Source organism: Brachyhypopomus gauderio, unplaced genomic scaffold (assembly GCF_052324685.1).
Source record: "Brachyhypopomus gauderio isolate BG-103 unplaced genomic scaffold, BGAUD_0.2 sc89, whole genome shotgun sequence".
NCBI classification, from domain to species: domain Eukaryota; kingdom Metazoa; phylum Chordata; class Actinopteri; order Gymnotiformes; family Hypopomidae; genus Brachyhypopomus; species Brachyhypopomus gauderio.
In genome coordinates this window covers 405,700-430,659 of record NW_027506910.1, presented here as the reverse complement: position 1 = coordinate 430,659, position 24,960 = coordinate 405,700, and the positions used below count along the sequence as shown (strand labels likewise).

Genomic DNA, 24,960 nt, shown 5'->3' with positions numbered 1-24,960 from the left:
AGACCAGACCAATCAAATGCTGAATTCTGAGACGGAAAGGCCTACTTGGGTGACAGCTCGATGATTCCAGTTCTTCATTTTTTCCCCCAAAAACAAACCCAGGCATTGGTGGGCACATGCAAAAAGAAAGGGGGGTGGAACAGAAGGAAAAGAACAGAAGAGTGAAAATGGTCAAACAACAGAAGAGCAGGTCAACAGCCCTGCCAAAGCAAAGACACAGAGCCACGAAGCAAAAGGAAGACCCCCCCCCCCCCCCCCCAGTGTGCTTGAAATGAAACCTCCCATGACTTTACCAGAAACCCCAGACGATGCTCCAGCAGAAATGAACGAGCACCGCATTCATCAGGCATCGCAAGCCGATGGTCGATGTCTCAATAACAGTTGTTTGTAATGTGACAGCAACGTTTTGGAAAATGGAGTCTGCATTTGAAAAACCAAACAGTTCTCAGCAAAACACACAACGTTATTGGACAGGGACTGTTTGGCAGAGACACAAGCCTCTTCTCACTACAGTGTTTCCTAAACCTCACTATGGAGTTTGGCTTCACTCAGTAGCAACGTGGCTTTCTTCAGACAAAGTTCTTCCATCTCATGAAGCGCTCGATTATTAACTAACGATGTAATCAAGTGTGTGTGAACAGGGCGTGAGGGCGCTAGAACTACATTAACTACACTCCACTTTGGAGAATAACCAAAAGGAGAAATGCCCAGAACAGTTTGCTTCTGCTGCTGTACCATATGGGCTTCCCAGGTCTTACTCGCTGGAGAGGGCAATCTCTGAGCACTCTCCCCTGCCTCAGTGCCCCCCAGCACAGTTTCAGGGCATTATGAATGCATGACCCCTACCACCTACTCGTAATGCACAAGTCACAGTGCTCAGCAGCACCAGTGCAGGCGGAAAGCTGGAACTGCAATTAAATTCTCTGTGGTTCACATGATGGCTTTAACTTTGATTATTTAACTAGGGTGCCCCAGGAACCAGCTCAGTATGCCCTCCGAAAATGTATTATCAGGTACAAACACCGAACCCTTTGTACGATGTGAATTGCACTATAATTATTATCAGTTATTCATTTTATTTGTTTGTTTATTGATTATTTTTAAACATGATAATTGAAAATTCAATTAGGCAATTCAAGTATTGATATGTAGTTTAATCTCATTAACTGGAAAATTACACAGCAAGTATTGATAAAGTATCTGCTCAAAACTGAAATTTGCATTCTGTACAAAATGCAGCTTGGCAGTGAAACCTGTCCCCTGGAGAAAATGTTAGATTAGTAATGTAACCAGAGCACTGTAACGCAGGAGTGAGACGAGACACAGCCACTACCAGCCTGCACAGAAGAGCTGGCAGGGTGTATGTTTTGGTGGCTAATGCCCCAAGCCATGTTCCCATGTTTTTTGTGTGTGTGTGTGTGTGTGTGTGTGTGTGTGTGTGTGTGTGTGTGTGTGTGTGTGTGTGTTTCAGTGCTGAGAGGGGTGTCAGGTTAGAAGATAGATCCTGGAAGCCTGCTGTTACACGTGCATTTCATACTGAGCTAGCCTGATATCAGAGAGAGAGAGAGAATGAGATACAGTGAGAAACACTCACTTCCCTGAAATTGTCTTCACGTTACATTCTTCCCAATAGTATTAGAGCACAAGCCAATGGACTAACAGTTAAGGCAGGTCTAGTTCATCGCAGAACTCTACTGTTCCAGCTGTAAGTCAGACAGGTGCTTTCTGTTCCTGTTTTTGTCTTCAAAATCTTTTTCGTCTTCAACCTTTCTTCCTTGGTCCTTCATTGTCAGGAGAAAAAACCCAGATCCAAGAAACATCTGTTCAAAACTTGCTCACACTTACAGTACTTATAATCCAAAATCTCAAATCCAAGTGTGAAAAAAATGTCACATCTCAAGAGCTCATTTGAATGATGTCAAAATGTGAAGTGTGAAATGTGATGCTGACATTTGCTTTTTAAAAAACATTTTCAGATCCAGCCAGTATTATAAGAAGCTGAGAGATGGAGAGATATTTCCAGCTTGTAATTATGGCAGACAGAGAGAATGACACATAAAGCCAAGCTCCCACACCTAATGTTGTTTTTGTACCCTAAACAGCTTTAGAAACAAGATAAAGAAGACATTATTGGTCCTATAAAATATTTTAAGATCTGTCACACAATATATTCTGATGCCACCCAAAAAAACAACCGAGTGTAAAAGAGAAATATCATCTGAAGAAGCCAACAGCTAACAGTAGTTAGACAGGCACAGTCACCACCTGTCAATGGGGCTTCTTTTTCAACAACCACCTAGAAACTAAGCAACCGTTTGAGGTCATGAGAATCGTTTTTCAGATGGCCACCTCAGGTCATCGTAAAGACCACATGAACATTAAAAGATGGAAAATGAAACGAACTTGCTGAGAGAAAAAGCTGACCATCAGGAACGTCCTACGAGGTGACGGATCCTACACCCGGCTTCCTTAACACTACATTTTGCGGGTGAGTTCGTGAACACGTTTGGGGAGGGGAGAAGGGGTTCTGTGCACTTTGTTGTTGTCCTGGAATTGAAGGGCATCGACGGTACTTTCCAAAGAACGTTTTACACTTTCTGAAAGCACATCATAGATGTAGCAGACTTATCCTTCAACAGACTTACGCAGTAGAGAAGAATATATTGCCAGATACATTAGAACTGACTTTAATTGCTCTCCTACCTAAACCTGGAAAGGATACTAATGTAATTGGTTCCTTTAGAGTACCTCACAATCTTATCTCACTCTTACCTCACTGATTTACCTCACACTCTTATCTCAGACTCTTACCTCACACATTTACCTCACACTCCTATCTCAGACTCTTACCTCAGATTTACCTCACACTCTAATCTCAGACTCTTACCTCACTGATTTACCTCACACTTTTATCTCAGACTTTTACCTCACTGATTTACCTCACACTCTTATCTCAAACTCTTAACTCACTGATTTACCTCACACTCTTATCTCAGACTTTTACCTCACTGATTTACCTCACACTCTTATCTCAGACTCTTACCTCACTGCTTTACCTCATACTCATATCTCAGACTCTTACCTCACTGATTTACCTCACACTCTTATCTCAGACTTTTACCTCACTACTTTACCTCACACTCTTATCTCAGACTTTTACTGATTTCACTGATTTACCTCACACTCTTATCCCAGACTCTTACCTCACTGATTTACCTCACACTCTTATCTCAGACTCTTACCTCACACATTTACCTCACACTCCTATCTCAGACTCTTACCTCAGATTTACCTCACACTCTAATCTCAGACTCTTACCTCACTGATTTACCTCACACTTTTATCTCAGACTTTTACCTCACTGATTTACCTCACACTCTTATCTCAAACTCTTAACTCACTGATTTACCTCACACTCTTATCTCAGACTTTTACCTCACTGATTTACCTCACACTCTTATCTCAGACTCTTACCTCACTGCTTTACCTCATACTCATATCTCAGACTCTTACCTCACTGATTTACCTCACACTCTTATCTCAGACTTTTACCTCACTACTTTACCTCACACTCTTATCTCAGACTTTTACTGATTTCACTGATTTACCTCACACTCTTATCCCAGACTCTTACCTCACTGATTTACCTCACACTCTTATCTCAGACTCTTACCTTAGACTCTAAGATCTTTACACAAGCCCCTGCTTCAGAGGACACTTCAAACCGAATAACTGTTATTGGGACTAGGCGGGATAGTATACATGAACCAGACAGGCTTTTTTCCAGAACCTCTGTTCCTTTGATAATGTTCACAGAGTTTTGAATGTTATGTATGCTGCCAAACATGTCTTGCCGTACAAACTAATTCTGTCTCTTAAGTCTTCTGCTTTAAACATTTGCCAATGCAATATTCTCTTCAAGCATCAAAAAATGTATTTATTTCTGGTTTTAAAACATTGAATATTGCCCACGTGTATAATTTAAACCATGTTCACGTAAGCCTCTATCTGTGTCATTAACTGCTTGTGTAAATGAATGAAAATGAAATATACTACAAAAACCCTTATATTTCAAACGCTGCTTGTGTTTTTTAAGCAGGAACCCCTTCTCCGTGTTGAACAGAGCAGCGGGCATGTTTGTGTGGAATGGGAAAGCACATGTAGTTAAAGTTAAAACCTGTATTCAGACCACAACACAGCAGCTCTCAGACTTCCACTTATACGAGTGTGCGGCCCCAGGCAGGGCATTATGGGGGCTGGTGTGAAGACATCACTCATCCTCCTGCACAGTAGCACTCTGAGGAACTCCACAGTGGAGATAATCGTTTAGCGGCCACGCCATTTATTCCACTGAGTGCTAAATGTTAAATGTCCCTCTAAACTTTGGCCAACCGTCAGGACATAATAATTCAGCTGTGTGCGAATATGATATAACTCAATCTTATTTTACCATAACACATTCTTAGCATCAGTTGTAAGGGATGTCACAGTACACTGGAATGAACACAGTATCCAAACCTTTAGTCATCTATACAGGGAAGGTGTACTAACGTACTTTGAACAGCTACGGGACAAATGCCTCCTCTCTGACACTTTTAAATATACGCATGTGCGGTGTTTCATTAAAATGCAGCAAGATGGCCAAGTGCTACCTGTCCTGGCTTTGCCCCGAGATGAAATAAGATCGCAGTGGTCTTGTCTCATAAGTAGATGGCAAGATATCTGAATTTCCAGGAGATCCAATTTCCACTGCTAAAGTAAATTTGGGGAAAGATTTGAAATGCGCAGTCCAACGTGATTTGTGAAAATTCACAAACTGTATCCTATAATAGCCCCAACATCCCAATCACATTTAACATAACTCATCATCTCCTGAAATGTTGCACAGAGTGAATACCAGCTGTTTGGTGTACTGTCCGAGATATAAGGTGGGAATTGAAGCTTTGTTATGTATGCTCTGCTCCTGGATGACCTGGAGAGATATGGGAGAAAGGTCTTCGACTTTATCAGAGTTGGCTCTAGTGTAGATTTAAGGCAATCACGAGGACTAACCTTGCGAGGTGATGAGTCTGTATTGCAAAGACAAGAAGAGAGAACCCTTACATATATCTAGACAGCCCTCCGTGGTGCCATGAAACATATTATGATTTGGTAGCAATCATCTGAAGCCCCTATCCTTTATAGGCGGATAAAATACATTTCTTCATATTTAATGTCCCCTCTGAGGAAATGCTGTTTAATGTAAACAAAAACTGAATTTATCTGAAATGTTTTGGGCTTGTTTTCTTACATACTTAAAATCCAGGACAAATTACCCATGAGTCGTCTGATGTAACCAAGGTTACTGCTTCTGAATGTGCCCAGTTTCTCAGTTTTTTACTTTATCAGTACGTCAAACCTACCAAACTCCCTCAAAAGCTGCTGAGATTAGTATTCTGCAGTCGGGTGGGGTGATTAGGTATGGTGACATTTATGTTGGATTTGGTCTGGGTTTTCTTCTCTTTGTACCCTTGATGCAGGAGTAAGAACCTAAAAAAAAACTCAAAACGTTTTACTGTGAATCTTAATGAGTTAGTGGAATCACCAGTAATACATCTGGTCTATAACACTGTCAAGCTGCTCTTTGGAATGTTAAAAACAAAGTATTGACAGACTTACTCACATGCTGTATCCAGTAATACACTTCTTTTAGCCTCCCTACATATGTGAACATGGCTACAACACCTTGGTAGCCTCCCTACATATGTGAGCATGGCTACAACACCTTGGTAGCTTCCCTACATACGTGACCATGGCCACAGCTCCTTGGTAGCCTCCTACAGCCCCTGAGGACATTCAGTTGGCCACCTCAATTTAATTTTAGCACTGGAGCGCATTCACAGTCCTGGGTGCAGTTGGAGCAGTCAGATAAAGCATTTAAAATCATCTGTGCTGCTTGGGATGAGGTCACTGCAGTTCACAGCAGTCAGTGCAACTCCAGAGCAAGACGAGGAGTTGAGACGGTGAAGCTCTCTCAGGGGCCAACGTCTCCAGCATCTCCTGGTTCTGAAGTGCTGAACTTCCAGACTCTGAGAAGAGTTGCTCCTTGTTTGCACATTGTTTTGCATTCTGGCCCAAAGCCAGCGAGCATGAGTACAGAGCTGATGGAGCTACATAGATAATCACTGAAAATTGATGCTGACAACCCCAGTGTAGAGCCATATTGCCAAGGGCAACATGGAAGTGTGTGTGTGTGTGTGTGTGTGTGTGTGTGTGTTTGTTAATTAGTGCACCTTATCTTTATTAGTTCTTTTTTATCTTTGCACTGCTTTTAATGTAGTGAATCAAAATTTACTTCTTAATCCTAATCTGAATATCATGTTGCTCTTGTGAGCCAGTATTGTGAATAAATGCATTTCCCTCCACATCTACGGTGATGATACACAGCTGTATATGTCCCTAGCACTGCCTAGCAACTGTCACTACAACATCTATCTATTAGCTCTTAGATTGACTGACTAAAGGTCATCAAATCCAAGATGGTAATGGAGAACTAAGAGAGTGTATTTAGAGTCCATGTCTCTATCAAAAACCTGAGTGCTGCTTTTGTTGCAGGTCTAAGATTTTCCACATTTTCATTTTAACCTTTTTTTTTTTTACACAAAGATACACACAAATAACCCGTTCGTTCCTTTGCACAGTAACACAAACTCTTAACACTAACCCTAACACTAACCTTAGCTGTCTAATGCATGTGTGGAATGTTTGTAGCATGGCATTCTACCAGCTGAGAAATGGTCTTTGATATTTCTCTCAGCTTAAAAGGAAACAGGGAAACAGCTTATTGGGAAAAACATATATTTTTGTGTCAGCTTGCGAGGATTACTGAAATACAATGTTTTGTGGCCCAATATATATCCCTCTAGCTTGCAGAGTGTACCTGAAATGTTAGCGATGATTTTGACATGCATGAGTATGACAGATCAAATTTCACCCGTTCTCACCGGCCCGCCATGTGAGGTTATTTAAAGATGCTTTTAGTGACCTTCAAATGCCTCATGGTCTCACATCATTGTACCTGAGTCAACAGACTATTAGATATGTTCCACTTACATTCACGTTTACTGTTGTGATCTTTAATTTACAGTACAGATAGAACAAACCAAGTGATGACTGAATAGAATGTAGATACTGATACTATTTTATTGCTTTCTATTTAATGACTTGATGCTGACAACCTCAATGAAGAGGCTAACCCAGGGCAACATGAAAGCTGTGTGTGTGTGTGTGTGTGTGTGTGTGTGTGTGTGTGTGTGTGTGTGTGTGTGTGTGTGTGTGTGTGTGTGTGTTGGAGGGACAATGTAAACATACCCTAAACAAATTTACATCTCCAATAGGGTGCTAATCATATATTTTAATGTTAGAAACAGAGTCAGTAGTCAACAATGACCATGATAGCAATTATCCAGCTATTGGTCATCAATCTATCGACTATAACTACATTTCATTAATCTGGATTCACTAATTAAGGAGTTAAATTTGACACCCGTCTATAAATTACTTTCTGGTTCAATATAATGTCTGTTTGTTTATGTGCTGGGCTTTCTTTGAAAAAAACCTTTAAGGCCTACTATCCCTGCATTCCTTCTGTCAAGAGACGTCTGGATTGATCAAGATAGCCGATACATGAGGAGGGGGTGGGGGTGGTGGTGTTTAAATCATTACGCTGAAAGGGATTGATCTAACTGGAAGTAAACTTCAGCAGAGTGCTTCTCTGAGCCATAACCAGCAGCAAGAGAATCACCAAAAATCGACCTAATCGATCCCTTCCCTCCAACTTACAGAGAGCAACTGGAAAGCGAGACAGACAGAGTGAGACAGACACGAAGAAACATAAAAAAAGAGAGAGATTGAGTATATAACTTTTGTTTAAAGGGACCCTATCATTTAATACTTAATTTCCTCACTTTATTGATAAAAGTAATATGTAAATATTTTAGCTTCAAAACACACCATTCACTCTCCCAGGCCACAGAGTCCACATATGGAATTTAAGCTGCAAAAGCACATTTTGAAATGACTATTTCTCTGCCATCACAGGAACAACCCATTTAGATTTATCTGCTGATTCAGCCTACAGAGGTTTAGCCACACCCACTTATATTGTACCTATTAGGTTGTTCCAGCTCTTAGTGCTTTTGGAATGACGCACAATACAGAGCAGCCAATCAGAACAGCTCAATTGTCTTCTATCCATCTTAAAGGCCCAGTCACAGAAAAAGCCTGTTGTAATGTGAGGTTAGAAAATGGACATGTAAAAATAAAATTTGGCTGTTTATGGAACTTAAAGATACAAACACTAAGTGGCCATCAAGAAAAAATAAAAGACAAATGCAGGCGATGGTCTTAAGCAGCCAGCCACTGCATATTCGATCATGTGGTTAAGGGATCTGGTGTGTAACGCTTGTGTGCAAATATTCAATCCCAAATCAATAACTGAGTGTTTTGTCTGAAGCTGTAGCCCCCTTCATCTGATCAATGTTAATTAGTCCATTAGCATATCTTATTCCATTAGCATATCTTCGCATCATATCTTTGCTTGAGTCCTTCAACTACTGTTATGTATACCACTCTGATGGAATATAAGTTTAACATTGTTGCACATATACCCTAGTCTAGAAATGAAGACCCTCAATCTCGTTAAGCGTCAGTGACACTTTGCCATGGCTATTAGTTGATGCAGTACCTTGTACATTAAGATGAACAGATATTCACTGACAAGCTTGCAGTGGTGAGAACTAAGATGGATAATACTGACTTGTGCTCCTACAAGGGCTAGTCACTTTGGTTTAGCTCTAGTAGTACGTTGGCTGTGTGTGTGTGTGTGTGTGTGTATGTGTGGATCAATACCAAAAGAATTATGAAAAATGAGACCATCACTATAGGGTGACATTTGTTCTGAGGTAGTATTTTCAAACTACAATTGACCATTCTGGGAAGGCTGGTAACACAGCTAACGGTCACAAGTAACCTGTTACACTTCGAAACTTTCAAGATCACGCAATTCCCCTTTAGTGTGCACATTTTAAAACAGATTACAATTTCACTCAAGCAATTTATTTTCTTCACATTGGCTTCTCATAAAACTATCATTCCCTTTGTAACATTTGGGTTGCTTCTGTGAACGACCATTTCACCTGCACCCTGACGTCTGTAGAAAATCGTTCACAGGAATTGTGTGTCAAAAGCCCTCAGAGATTAAATCCCTCCATTTAATATCTTCAGTTTAAGGATAACTGTAATAACTGTAACACTATTTTGCCACAGCGCTAGACTCAACAGTTCACTTTATGGAAGGACTGAATCTGTTTTCTATGGTTTATGACTTCTATCCATTTGCCTCTTCATGTGTATGACATGATGACAACATGGACACAAAGCACCATCAATCAGCCCAGATCCCATCATAATAAACACCAACCAGTTATACAGACTAGTTCCAAAATGTGTTGGATTCAAATTAAGTTTCCGAAGCTCAACTCAACTCACTGGAGTGGAGGTTAAATGGTTATTACCCGGGATTTGGACACATTTCACAGCCTCATCTAGCCTTTGCGACCTCAACACAATAACACAATAACACAATAACCGGTTTCCATGGCAAAGCAGCCGAGCCCCCTCCGCTGTGCCAGCCGCAGATATTTAAAGCCCAGTTTAATCCCAAGTTTTGCTTTGTACAGAACACAAGCTCACATCGCTATCGCATGAAGAGAGCGCATTTTCTTTTTGCACCCTGAGAAAATTATTTCAAATCTGATCCGATAACGGTAACATGGCCACACTTAATGGTTAAGGACAGTATTTAAGCATAAAAAAGTTAATATCAGCACAGCTCATATTCATCCAAGCGGGTGCTTCCTTGCAGCAAAGCTTGTGCAAATGTTTTCTGTGGGAAAAGCTTGAATCGAGCGGCCCGCGGGATGTAATTACAGCCGACGTCACTCTCCCTGTCCCCGAGCCGCGCGCGCCGAGCTGGCCTCGCGCTTGACCGACACTTCCACTTTCCTGTCACGCGCTCTCCCCCCAAATGCTGAGCGCTAGTGTAAACATTTACACCGTCTGTCCTGTGATCGGTACATATCGATATACATTACACACCTAGTAAACGCTCAATCGCCATCACGCACCATTCTCCCCAGAACTGCTTGTACGGAACTGATAAGGCACAATATTCCCAGAAGCAACATAACTAATTGAGAATATATATATATATATATATATATATATATATATATATATATATATATATATATATAGAACTTGTGTTCTCGTGATCTAATCTTTCGGCAACAGTGTTTTGGGGACATTTTTTATCTGCCTTTTGGTTGGACTAATTCGAGAAATCCAATATCTCTTGAACAACTGACATTTAAACTCTTAAACTAACCGAAGAGGATTATACAGTTTGCTTTGTTTGGAACTAAAAACTGCTAGTCAATTTAATTCTGTTGAGCTGTTACCCATAGTTATTAATATTAACATTAACATTATTAATAATAAGTAGAAACTAATAGCCTTATTTAAAAAAATGTCACGTTAACTGAGAAATCTATCATTCATTTTATATTAACCAAGAAATTATTTATCACATTCCCATAATGCACCAAATGAATGAAGTCACACTGACCTCGTCCATTTTCTCGAAGGCGTTGATGACGTCATAGGGCAGGCAGGAGAGCAGGTCTATCACGAACCAGGTCTTGAGGTAGTTCATGCGGATGAGCTTGGGATCGGAGATGACCTCACCAGCAGGCCCCACGAAGGTGGTGTGGAAGTTCAACACGATGTCCACTAGGAAGATGACGTCCACGATGCTGTCCACCACCAGCCAGGCCACGTTGTTCTGCTTGGTCTTGAAGGAGACGTTGTAGGGCACCATGATGGCCGTGTAGAAGGTGAGGATGAGGATGACCCAGTCCCACGTGGTCTTGAAGGTGCAGTAGTGCAGGATGATGTGGGGCGGGGTCTTGGGGGTCTCCTGCTTGTACTGGGGGAGGATGTCTGAGCCCAGCTGGAGCACCTGTAGCGGGTGGGGTCAGTGGCACCAGGCCAGAGTCTATTCGTCGCTGATATTTCTCAAGTAAAACAAAAAAAATGACAGTGTCTGGTTCTACTTGCTTTGTAGGCTGTTAGCCCTGTTAGTGGAGTCCAGTGGCCGTAATGACAAACTTAACTCTATGGTGACATCATGAAGGACCAGCATGAAGTGCAAATTCAAACTGTGTGTTAATGGGTTTAATATGGGAGAGGAAATGACATCAGGTCTGCCTGATACTGGATATTGAGAACTTGATTCTGGGTTAGTTCATGGATGTGATACACCAACACACACACACACACACACACACACACACACACACACACACACACACACACGCGCGCGAACACATACACAATCACACACACACACACACACACAGGTGTGAGTGTACCTCAGCCAGGCGTGAGTGTTTGTGTACATTTTCTCCTTTGTGTACAGTTGGCTGGAGCTGTTGCAGGACTCCTCTGCTGCTGGTCAAAGCTCTGGTCAAACGTGCAAATTTACCCCAACCTACACACACACACACACACACACACTGTATATACACTGGAAATCTTCCATACTACTTTGGCATATTTTAGATGTTTTTAGGACACTCCCACCTTTGGACGAATCGTCTTCAATTGGCTGCTTGAATGCTGTGATGTCATTAAATGTACAAAGGAAGAGTACCACTTTCTCCTGTTCGTTCCGTATGGGAGCAATTTTCACAAAGAACCACACTGGTGTTCCTGTAGAAACACACACGCACACACACAAACACACACAAACACACACAAGTAGTATATTTACTTTTGAGCTTTAGCTAAATGGTATGCCTACTTAATATGAATATTAATCTCAGTACCCTAATGGAAATTTTACTGGATTTATAACTGTTCAAATAAAAGCCAGATGTCTTTTAAAAAACATTTTTATGCAAACCTGTCAAATGTGGCCATTATGCAAGAATCTATGCTGCCATATTTCATTCCCGCAAAGAGAATCACGTAAAAAAGTCTCTCTCGTGTTCACACACAGGTCAAACCACCATGTCTCTGCCAGAAAGTCAATGTGTCCATGTTGTTACTAGCCAACACATTATCACCACAAAAGTTGTTACAGCTCAAAAGTAAATGTACAGTTCAGACTGAACAGATTCATGCATATTAATTCAGTCGCTCTGATACATTTACATAAGAAAGGTGGGTGCTAGGACAGCTGCTGTAATACTTACAGTTCCGATGTGCGTGTATGTGTGTGTGCACACATGCGTTCCTGTGAGAGATGTTGTGTGTGTGTGTGTGTGTGTGTGTGTGTGTGTGTGTGTGTGTGTGACTAGGGTTCTGGTACTCACTATTCTTTTTGTACATCAGAATCTCAAATGAATTCATCTCATAGTTCTCGAATGTCAGCCGAACCTTCTCTGTGGTGTCCTTGTCCGTCAGCTCCCCATACATAAAACTGAGAAAAAGCAACAGCCATTTCGCCTCACGAAATACAAAGAAAACCAAACAGTTCTCTACTGATGAAAAATACGTGATAAGTATAAATATTCTATGATAAATATTCTACGTACAGGTCATAGACAGTCTTGTTCTTTCCATGCGCGGGCCTGTTTAACGATACAGTCTGCCCTGGTTTAAGTGGGCTTTCAATATACGTAGTTGGCATTAAATAAGGTCATTCAGTGCTGGGCTTAAGAATAGTTGGTTATGACATAAATCAAGGACCTCAGAAAGAATAAAACACGTTCATGCATAGGTGTACGAGTGAGACCTGAGTGTATACAAAGCCCAAGTGGCCCCAGGTTACCCTGTAAATATAGCTGAACATGCACAGGCCAGAGTCATTTCTCAAGCTGACGCCAGAGTGCTTGTGAAGCCCCTGTCCTGGCTCCCATGAAGAGCTTCTGAAAGCTTGCTATTATTCTTAGTCATCTGACTTAGGCTGTGCAGACTGAAAGTACACAGTATGCTTATTGGGTTGTTCCATCTATGGCAAGTTTATTTTACATTATATTATGCTGAAATGTAATTGGGAATTGCCACACGTTTATGTGGGAGAATGGGAGAAAGAAAGGAGCGGAGATATATGCTAGAATCAGAAAAGGAGACTGAAGAGAGAGAGAGAGAGAGAGAGAGAGAGAGAGATGAAGCAAAAGGGGGGATGTTCTGTTCCAGGGGTTCTATAAATAAAGTTTCCCTTTGAAACACAACGTCCGTGAGGCTGTAATGAGCTTATCTTGTGTTTGGGAAGAGTCTGTGAACAGCACGGCTGTGTAGCTGTAATGAGCTTGTCTCGTGTGTTTGGGAAGAGCCAAACCTGACACGTATCAACCTCTCCTCGTATCTGCACTGGCGGGAACATGCCGTTCTCTCTCTTTCTCTCTGTCTCTTTTTCTCTCTGTTTCTTTCTTTCTCCCCATCTCCCTCTTTCTCTTATGGTTCTTCTCTGTTTTTCCTTCTCTCCCTCTCTCCCCATCTCCATCTTTCTCTTTATCTTTTTCCTTCACTCTCTTTCATACAAGCACATGCACACACACACACATAACAACTAATTTGCAATGCAAATGAACAGAAATGGACTGAGTATCAGACAAGAAACTCAGAAAACCTCTCTCTAAAAAAAAAAAAACCCCAACGTAGGCGAAGTGATCTGGGTGAGTTCCTCTCTTCCTCTCTTCCTCTCCCTCTGTCTCCACCTCAGCTTGCCCTCCCTCCCCTCTGCCTTGTTGATTATCCCTGCGTGGGGGTGGGTGCGTTGAAATATCATGCCTGAACGGGTCAGATCTTCGATCTTGAACCACAGATTTATCTCGCTGGAGAATAACTGTGCCCCTGTCATGTGTGAGTGCTCGGGCAAGCCAATACACAAGCCAAGATCAGCTCTGACTGAAGGAAGTGGATCAACAGGTCAGTCCTGATGCTTCTCACTGTAAGATTCATCTGTAACTGTTTACATTCGTCAGCATTCAGGAGAGTTTCATCAAAGATTAAGTCATATGTAAATAAGCTAATTTAAATATTCAAAAATCAATCATTTAATCAACCAATACCTGCAGGTGCTGCTCTTCTGCATAACCTCAGCCCGATGGTACCCAGAAAGCTTGCAGAACCCATCATTACTGTACACAATGGGCCAGTCCACGATCTGTGCGTTCCCCAACACAAAGTTGGTGTCTGTGTGAACAGACAGAGAAGAAAAGGGGGTGAAGACAGAAGGAGAATGGCGTGGCACAAGGGTGAAAGGTCAGGAGGTTACACATTGATCCCTGTAGAAATATCATGTAGAGGAAGAGGATTGTGCGCTGTCATGGCAGCTGAAGCTGGAAGCCATATAGTCACGTACCCTAAAATCCTTTGATTGATTGATGATTGATCCAAACTGTGTTATATGCAAAGGTGTTGCTATAGCACCACAGTATAACTCCATCAAACCAGTATAACAGCACCGTTTATTTTTCTTCAACGTACTTTCCTCACATACCATTTACCTTTTCAGGTTTGTTATAAAATTCATAGGCACCGTGCTCACTTTCATATCTGACATATGTATTACCGCAGAAATCGCAATTAAGCCTTCACTATCGCTGATGCTAAAACGCTAGCTTTTACCGCTTCTATTTGCGAGAGTTTAGCAGGAGGGAGGAGTCAAGGATGCTGGCCACCTCGCAGCCAACATCTCCTGAGGGGCAGTGTGTGAGATCGCTGCGTGTGGAACGCCCGACCGGCAGCTCCTCGACACAAACAAACATCCAAGCCAAATCCAGGACTGCCACCCCCTCCCCCACGCCGGCATGCCTGCCGACTCGGCCCCGCTGCCGTGGGCAGGCTCGGCCGACTCTTCAGCTGTCAGCCCGGACAGCCGAATAGCAGAAAGTTCCGCCGTAATTTATCACGATGTCATATTGCTGAGCCGACATTTAGGAAATGTCAAACACGAACACGTCTCAAGTCGTGTGAAAGACGCACTTCCTGCTCCAAGCAACCCCCCCCTCTACACACACATACACACACAGGGCTCCCCACACACACTGGGCTCCCCATCACAGGGAATTTTAACACCTGTTCCTACTCACTGTTTCCCACCTCGCCACACTATGAATAGTTGAGCACTTCATATTGGTCTTTGCAAAGCCTGTCTCTACATACACAGTCCTCCGCACCGCTACCTGAGCCAGTCTGCCAACCCATTCCTGCCTCATGTGCTGATTCTGTCCAAGCCCTGCAGTGCATCTGGATTGGGCCTGTGTTCTGGCTTGCTGGGTTCATGCGAGCTGGGTTCTGGTGCTGAGCTAAAACCAGCCCAGAGCTCCCTGGACCAGCGCTGAGAAATGCCATCCTGTGCTGTGATGAACATTTTGGATTGAGTGTGGGCTTTGTCATTTAATGGTCCTACATTTCTTGTGTCTGTAATTTATTATTACTATTTCCTGTTTGTAAAGTCAGTATGAAATTCACATACATATGAAGAATATGCGTCCTTGCCCACATCACAGAGGACTAAAATTATTAAATTATTCACTTAAAAATGCTTTCAGAAAACGGTGCTATTATTGCAAACAGTAGCAAAAATGCTTCATTTAAAATGAAGGCTTACAAAAACAAAAATCTAGACCAAAGTGTATAGCAGGCTGAGATACTTAGGGCAGCAGTCTGAACGCCTCTCTCTGGAAGACTGGACCATCATCATCACCATCACACACTGGTGCCACCACCATCATCACCATCACACACTGGTGCCATCACCATCATACACTGGTGCCACCAACATCATCACCATAACACTGGTGCCACCACCATCATCACTATCACACACTGGTGCCACTACCACCATCACCATCACACACTGGTGCCACCACCATCATTACAATCACACTGGTGCCACCAACATCATCACCATCACACACTGGTGCCACCACCATCATCACCATCACACACTGGTGCCACTACCATCATCACCATCACACACTGGTGCCACCACCATCACACACTGGTGCCACTACCATCATCACCATCACACACTGGTGCCACCACCATCATCACCATCACACACTGGTGCCACCACCATCACCATCACACACTGGTGCCACCACCATCATCGCCATCACACACTGGTGCCACTACCATCATCACCATCACACACTGGTGCCACCACCATCATCACCATCACACATTGGTGCCATCACCATCATCACCATCACACACTTGTGCCACCACCATCATCGCCATCACACACTGGTGCCACCACCATCATCACCATCACACACTGGTGGCACCACCATAATCGCCATCACACACTGGTGCCACTACAATCATCACCATCACACACTGGGCCATCACATTACACACTGGTGCCACCACCATCATCACCATCACACACTGGTGCCATCACCATCATCATCATCACACACTGATGCCACCACCATCATCACCATCACACACTGGTGCCACCACCATCATCACCATCACACACTGGTGCCACCAACATCATCACCATCGCACACTAGTGCCACCACCATCATCACCATCACACACTGGTGCCACCACCATCATCACCATCACATACTGGTGCCACCACCATCATCACCATCACACACTGGTGCCACCACCATCATCACCATCACACACTGGTGCCACCAACATCATCACCATAACACTGGTGCCACCACCATCATCACTATCACACACTGGTGCCACCAACATCATCACCATCACACACTGGTGCCACTACCATCATCACCATCACACACTGGTGCCACCACCATCATTACCATCACACTGGTGCCACCAACATCATCACTATCACACACTGGTGCCACCAACATCATCACCATCACACACTGGTGCCACCACCATCATCACCATCACACACTGGTGCCACCACCATCATTACCATCACACTGGTGCCACCACCATCATCACTATCACACACTGGTGCCACCACCATCATTACCATCACACTGGTGCCACCAACATCATCACTATCACACACTGGTGCCACCAACATCATCACCATCACACACTGGTGCCACTACCATCATCACCATCACACACTGGTGCCACCACCATCATTACCATCACACTGGTGCCACCACCATCATCACTATCACACACTGGTGCCACCACCATCATCACCATCACATACTGGTGCCACCACCATCATCACCATCACACACTGGTGCCACCACCATCATCATCATCACACACTGGTGCCACCAATATCACACACTGGTGCCATCACATCACACACTGGTGCCACCACCATCATCGTCATCACACACTGGTGCCACCTGCAAGGTACTGTCCCTCCTCCTCCTCCTCAGTGCAGAGTTCCATCTCTCTCCCATTAACTTTCCTGAGCATCACACTAGTGTTATCAGCGGACACACTGGCAGGACTAGCTGACAGCAGTGTTTCATGGGGCTGCTGAATTAGCACTGATCACTGTGTCGGTGTCAATGCTACTGCAAGATCACTGTAATATTATACAGCGTGACAAAGCTGCATAAAAAAACATAGTGCTGGAGAAGAAAGTCAAACCAGATCACCAAGGTGTCAGAGGCACGAGTGCAGCCTTCAAAGAACACGATTTACAAATCCACTTCATTCCTAACACCTGTACAGGCGTCTAACAAAAAATATGACCAATAACTTCAACGGTGGTCTAAACATGTTGTCACGTCTCACAAGATATAGACTATTCCCCAACGATCAAATGAACTGGCAGTGGCTGCGTTAGAACCAGAGAGACGAGTTTCCCTTCCACTGTCAGAACAGCAGGATCTCTTAGAGTTTATATTGGTTAATACTGCGACCTTCAGCTCAGACACATACAAAATCCAGAAACACATCCAGAGTTTTAACGACAAAACCTATTTATAGATAGAAATTGTCTACATTAAATATCTCGTGTGTAATAGAACCACAATGACTGTGGCTTTTTAACCCATTAAATGCTGTGCACTGCTAAGAGTATATTGCATATATAAACGTTGTGTAGAAGGGGACAATCCACTCAGGATCATGACATGAAATAAACCTGACACTAAAGAGGGATCTGAACCATAAAGCATACAGCAAGTGCATAAATGAATAAATAAAAACATTATTAAATGCATGTAAAGATTAAATGGTTGGTTTGAGAGCAGGACAGGGTAGGTGATAGAGATGGTCCTCACACACAGAACACTCTTGTCTAAACTAAAACTACCTCATCATACACAGCGCTATAACAACCACTATGGAGGAAGAAATAAGCAAGCAGGAAGCGTTCCATGCCAACATTTGTTATTTTACAGTGCAAGCAAGTTTTAGTCATGCCTCTAGGAAGGCACGTGGAGACTGTGATCTACACTTCACTGTTACTTTCACTAGCTTGGCAACTTTTGAGAAAGTTGTTATTTAACGTTATATTAAATGGTTGGTGGCTTAGAAACAGTAGGAGGACAGTAGGATGCAAAACAGCCCAGTCCGCCGTTTGTAAATTAACAGAAATTGGTATAGAACATCTGATCAGTTTATGTAGTGGTGGGGACGAGAGAGAGGGAGAGAGAGAGTGAGGGAGAGAGTGAGGGAGGGAGAGAGAGAGAGGAGGGAGAGAGAGAGAGAGAAAGAGAGAGAGAGAGAGAGAGAGAGAGAGTTCTCCATGTGGGCTGTACCTGTCTGTCTACGTGAAAATGTCCAAACTGAAAATTAAACAGAAAAAGGGTTAAAACATCACAGTCCGTATTTTTTTCAAACAGACTCTTCAAACTAAAGGGTCCCTCTTTTTATGTGATTTAGCAATTAATTTGTAAATCTATGACATTTCCAATAGGGCGAGGGGCAGAAGATGGTCACTACATCTACCCCACTGATGTGAAGGACTACGATTTGGATTTTACAATGAACCCTTTAACAACTGACTGGTAAAGGAAGGACTCCTTTATTTTCTGCAGTACGTTTTTACGGTCCCGACTTTAAAATCCAAGTAGGTTGCTGACGAAACATTTGAGATTCAGATCAGCCGTCTCACAGCAAGAGAACGCATTATTGTACTATACACGGCTGCGGGTCACTGGGTCTGATGTACCACCACAAATGTGTTTTCTTTGATAAACTTGGTGATTTCTCAAACCTTTAACATTAAATCTGCATGTACGTAAAACGGAAGCAAATATTTCCTGAAAAGTGTATTTTTAAACACTCATCATAGCAACATATCAGTTAAACTTTTTTTTAAAATAAGCATTAGTTGTCGTTTTATTTTGTTTTCAAAGCGTTTTACAGTCATTACAGTTTGGCTTGTTTTTGTCAAAGGTTTCAGAGGTAGAGTTTGTTTTGAAGAGTGAACTTTTGCATCACCGAGACTAATCACAGAAGAAATTATCTGAGTAGCATACAGTGTAATTAAAATATTTTGAAATAATTTAATGCTATTAAATCTAAACCTGCAAGCACCTACGTTAGATCAAGAGGGACAATGATGCTTCTTCATAAATGATGAAGGGGGGATGACTTTGTAGGGTGATAGACGAAACCATAAAATGATTTGATTCTTAACATGTTACTACGTCAACAACCGTAACTGAAGCGCTGTGCCATGCAGTGGCCTCTCAGTAAAGAATCAGATTTTATCTCCATGCAGTCACTCCCCGGAGACTACGAGGACCTCAGGCTTTTGCATCCAGAACTTAAGTGTCTGTTATTCAGATCTTGGAGGATATATCCACACTTCGTTTGGGTAAGCTGATAGTGGATAAATTCGTGCGCCTTACCGTTAGACAGCCTCACAATATTCTCAAGAAAAGTGTTCTGTGGGGCTACTAATCCTCTGCGACCACCGGCCATCGCGACGGGTCATGCGGTCTTCTTGGAGAGCCTGGACTGGTCAGCATGAACTATCCGCAAGGCGCATCGTCCACACGCGCCTCTCCTCTCGTGCTCCGTGGACTGGTACTCTCTCCTCGTGCGTGCGCCTCGCGCGTTCCGTCCCCTCCCTCGCGCTCCACTCCTCGTTTTCTCTTATGACAGCGCGCCATCTAATGGGCGTTTAGATGAGAACAGACGAGTTTTCACTCCCCGTCCACAATACGCGGTGTGGTCAACGCGGTTCAAGCGCCATCTGCTGGTGGTGCAGACCAATGACTGAGGTCCACTTAATATACACATCAAATCAAATGTTTTTTTTTTCCAACAACTAGCAACGTCTCTACCTGTTAGCATTTTATGGTAGGATAAATTGAGATGTAGACCAATTTAAACCAATTCAAGACGAATCAAAATGAAGTTTAATTAATCTTCATTTATCGCGTATACCACGCTGTAGTTCGCCAGAGGGCGCTAAAGATTTCATGAGTATCTTGAGAAGTCACTTAAGTGACGTACCCTGACTACAGATTTCACGTCACTGTAACATAGAAAACCTCAAAGGCCTCAAAACTAAGATACAGCAAGATATGATTTGCGCTCTGAATTCTGTCATTTTAGGGAATAAGCAGACATTACCATGGAACAATGTAAAATATTATATTTTAAACCCTGTAGGAAAAAAAACGCACCTGTAATTACGGCTGTATTTTCCATCCTGAGGTCAGACACTCGCTAAAATATCATGAGTTAGAAAAATACAGACCATATAATCTTATATGTAGTCTTATATTTGTATAGATCACCATCACACACTGGTGCCACCTGCATGGTACTGTACTAAACATTTTTACAAGCATTTGAATTTTGAGCTTAATGCTTTTCTGATGTTTTTGTTTCCACTTTTGCCTCAATAACGTGCCTCCAATATGTAATGAATAATAATCTCCTAATGAAGATAGTTTGAGAGCATTGAAGCATTTTCTGACTCGCTGAACATGTTCTTGGAGCCTGTCAACTCCTTAAGAGTCGCTTTAAATCGATACTTCAAGTAACACTGTGTCACAGGGTAGACAAAGCAAATGCAACTGGGTAGCCTGAACGCCTGGGTAGCCATGCAATCTGCTCTGACGTCCTACCCAGCAAACTCCAGTTTTCACTGGAAACATACCAGTTTGGTCTTATATCCCATATCTTTCTGCATTCCTGTTGTGGTTCCAGCAGGAACCGTGTCCTGGAGATGTTACTCTAGGTCCCTACTTTAGGTGCAAGACAGTAGGCTATGTGGAAACACCTCCTGAGTTGATAAGAATAAACTTGTCCATAAGTTTAGATGTAAAATTGAATCGTGATCAGATCGTACTCTGAGTGTGAGGTTATAAATGGTATGGTGTTGATAATGGTGTGGATAGATTTGATGGACTTTTGATCAGCGTTTTCAAAGTAGAGTTATTACACTGCAATACATGCAATGTGCAAATACATGCAATGTTTTGCTTATGTCTGTCAGATTTAACACTTTCTTTTTCATAAGAATAAGGCTCAGATGCATACTTAATCTCATGTGTTGTGAAATAATCTGGTGAAATAATCTGTGTTCACAACCCACAAATGTCAGCCCTCTATGTGGAGCAATGTGAACTGTAAATCACTAAAAACAGTTAAATGTCCCTGCTGTCCTGAACATTTCTGCACCCAGCCCTCTGAGGTTATTGATGGCGAGCGTGGTGCATCTAAAACTGGAATTCAGGTGTGGCAGTGTTGCTGTGTTTAGGTTTGGACAGCATGAGTCATGAGGAGTTGTGCTGTCTGAGCGTTAGTGACTCAGTGAGTGTCTCTCTGTCCCCACAGAACAACAGCACAAACTCCAAGATACAATAGTGTTTATTTTGCCTACACTGAGGTGTGAGTGTTGTAAAGGTCTGATAAATCTTTGAATAAGCGTCAAACATTTACTTGGTAGGAGTATTCTTCAGGGATGGTTAAAATTTGATTGACTTTTAATTCCGTTTGTCTTTTAATGTCTTTATGACATGGACCTTTTTGCTTGACTCTATATACGGTTAAGGTCCTAAAGCAGAAACTTGTCAGGTATCATAAAGTTACCATAAATCTCTGTACATCTGTTTCTCTCTCTCTCTCTCTCACACACACACACACACACACACACACACACACATACACACACACACACAGAGGCCTCAGGCCAGCTCCTTGGCTGCTGGGCCTAATCCTTCAGGCCTCTGTGTGCTCAGGTAAAGCGTCTCTGTGGCTATGTGACTGCCACCCGCTTCACCCCTCAGTCTTAGTGCTCAAACAGCTGTTGTGTGAATGTCGAATTTGGTGATAGCAGCAACATGTGATGTCCGTGATGCTGAATATGTTGTGCTGTTCTGTGCCTCGTCCAGACCCTCACCTCCACCTCACCTTCTCCTCACCTCCCCCTCACCTCCCCCTCACCTCCACCTCACCTTCCCCTCACCTCCACCTCACCTCCACCTCACCTCCACCTCACCTTCCCCTCACCTCCACCTCACCTCCCCCTCACCTCCCCCTCACCTCCACCTCACCTCCCCCTCACCTCCACCTCACCTCCCCCTCCCCTCCACCTCACCTTCCCCTCACCTCCCCCTCACCTCCACCTCACCCTCCCCTCACCTCCACCTCACCTCCCCTCACCTTCCCCTCACCTCCCCTCACCTTCCCCTCACCTTCCCCTCACCTTCCCCTCACCTCCACCTCACCTCCCCCTCCCCTCCACCTCACCTTCCCCTCACCTCCACCTCACCTCCCCTCACCTTCCCCTCACCTCCCCTCACCTTCCCCTCACCTTCCCCTCACCTCCCCCTCACCTCCACCTCACCTCCACCTCACCTCCACCTCACCTTCCCCTCACCTCCCCCTCACCTCCACCTCACCCTCCCCTCACCTCCACCTCACCCTCCCCTCCCCTCACCTCCACCTCACCTCCCCCTCACCTCCCCCTCACCTTCTCCTCACCTCCACCTCACCTTCCCCTCACCTCCACCTCACCTTCCCCTCACCTCCCCCTCACCTCCCTCTCACCTCCACCTCACCCTCCCCTCACCTCCACCTCACCTTCCCCTCACCTTCCCCTCACCTCCACCTCACCTCCACCTCACCTCCACCTCACCCTCCCCTCACCTTCCCCTCACCTCCCCCTCACCTCCACCTCACCTCCACCTCACCCTCCCCTTACCTCCACCTCACCCTTCCCTCACCTCCCCCTCACCTCCACCTCACCCTCCCCTCACCTCTCCCTCACCCTCCCCTCACCTCCACCTCACCTTCCCCTCACCTTCCCCTCACCTCCACCTCACCCTCACCTCACCTCCACCTCACCTCCACCTCACCTCCACCTCACCTTCCCCTCCACCTCACCTCCCCTCACCTCCACCTCACCTCCACCTCACCTCCCCTCACCCTCCACCTCACCCTCCCCTCACCCTCCCCTCACCTCTACCTCACCTTCCCCTCACCCTCCCCTCACCTCCACCTCACCTCCCCTCACCCTCCCCTCACCTCCACCTCACCCTCCCCTCACCCTCACCTCCACCTCACCCTCCCCTCACCCTCCACCTCACCTCCACCTCACCCTCCCCTCACCTCCACCTCACCCTCCCCTCACCTCCCCCTCACCTCCACCTCAACTTCCCCTCACCTCCACCTCACCTCCCCTCACCCTCCCCTCACCTCCACGTCACCCTCCCCTCACCTCCACCTCACCTCCCCCTCACCTCCACCTCACCTTCCCCTCACCTCCACCTCACCTTCCCCTCACCTCCACCTCACCCTCCCCTCCACCTCACCTTCTCCTCACCTCCACCTCACCTTCCCCTCACCTCCACCTCACCTCCCCCTCACCTCCCCCTCACCTCCACCTCACCTCCCCCTCACCTCCACCTCACCTTCCCCTCACCTCCACCTCACCTTCCCCTCACCTCCACCTCACCTCCCCCTCACCTCCCCCTCACCTCCACCTCACCTTCCCCTCACCTCCACCTCACCTCCCCCTCACCTCCACCTCACCTCCCCCTCACCTCCCCCTCACCTCCACCTCACCTTCCCCTCACCTCCACCTCACCTCCACCTCACCTTCCCCTCACCTCCACCTCACCTCCCCCTCACCTCCACCTCACCTCCACCTCACCTCCCCCTCACCTCCACCTCACCTCCACCTCACCTCCCCTCACCTCCACCTCACCTCCCCTCACCTCCACCTCACCCTCCCCTCACCTCCACCTCACCTCCACCTCACCTTCCCCTCACCTCCCCTCACCTCCACCTCACCTCCACCTCACCTCCACCTCCCCCTCACCTCCACCTCACCTTCCCCTCACCTCCACCTCACCTTCCCCTCACCTCCACCTCACCTCCCCTCACCTCCACCTCACCTCCCCTCACCCTCCCCTCCACCTCACCTTCCCCTCCCTCATCTGGTGAGATCAAACCAAAAAACCATAAACCACGGAATAAATCTACCGTAAAGATAAAGTTTAAATTGAAATTCTCACCGATATGCAAATTAATTGAATATGCACCCCTGCAGAAAGGTAAATATCGTGTTGTTGGAGAAAATGGCTTTGATTTTCTTGTTTGTTTTCATTACTACAGTAACTGCTCAATAATAACACATCCAGCTGTTATTTTCTGTATACAGCTGGGATGATCAAATATGTTTTATATTGAAAAGGTACATAACAAGCCTTGTAGAACCTTTTCTTATGATATAGACAACACACTGAACAAATATTTGTAAAGGTTATCCAATTCTTGGAATTAATTTGGATTTCAGTGCATTGCTAAACATTTCCCTCCTACTATATAACTGTAAATGATGTCACATGTTTCTGATGTGAAGAGTTGTTAGAGGGTTTTTGCTGTTGCTTTAATTCTAATGAGACTGTACTGCTAACAAGACAGATGTAAGTTACACACGCATGCACACAGACACACCTATACATGCACACATAGACATAGACATCCTCTAAAATCAGTGTGCTTTTGCATCATCTCGATGTGTTTGGT

At 44.4% G+C, this 24,960-nt stretch overlaps 1 protein-coding gene across 1 annotated transcript in view; it reads right to left on the bottom strand.

Moving 5' to 3' along the window:
- kcnh1a (potassium voltage-gated channel, subfamily H (eag-related), member 1a) overlaps positions 1–19,973 on the bottom strand; it is a 65,912-nt gene extending 45,939 nt beyond the window's left edge. The window contains 6 exon segments of the mRNA XM_076992089.1: positions 10,667–11,059; positions 11,472–11,590; positions 11,683–11,811; positions 12,417–12,523; positions 14,118–14,241; positions 19,821–19,973. Of these exon segments, the coding sequence (XP_076848204.1) occupies positions 10,667–11,059; positions 11,472–11,590; positions 11,683–11,811; positions 12,417–12,523; positions 14,118–14,241; positions 19,821–19,893 (945 nt within the window). The 5' untranslated portion in view covers positions 19,894–19,973.
- Between the last annotated feature and the right edge of the window lie 4,987 nt (positions 19,974–24,960).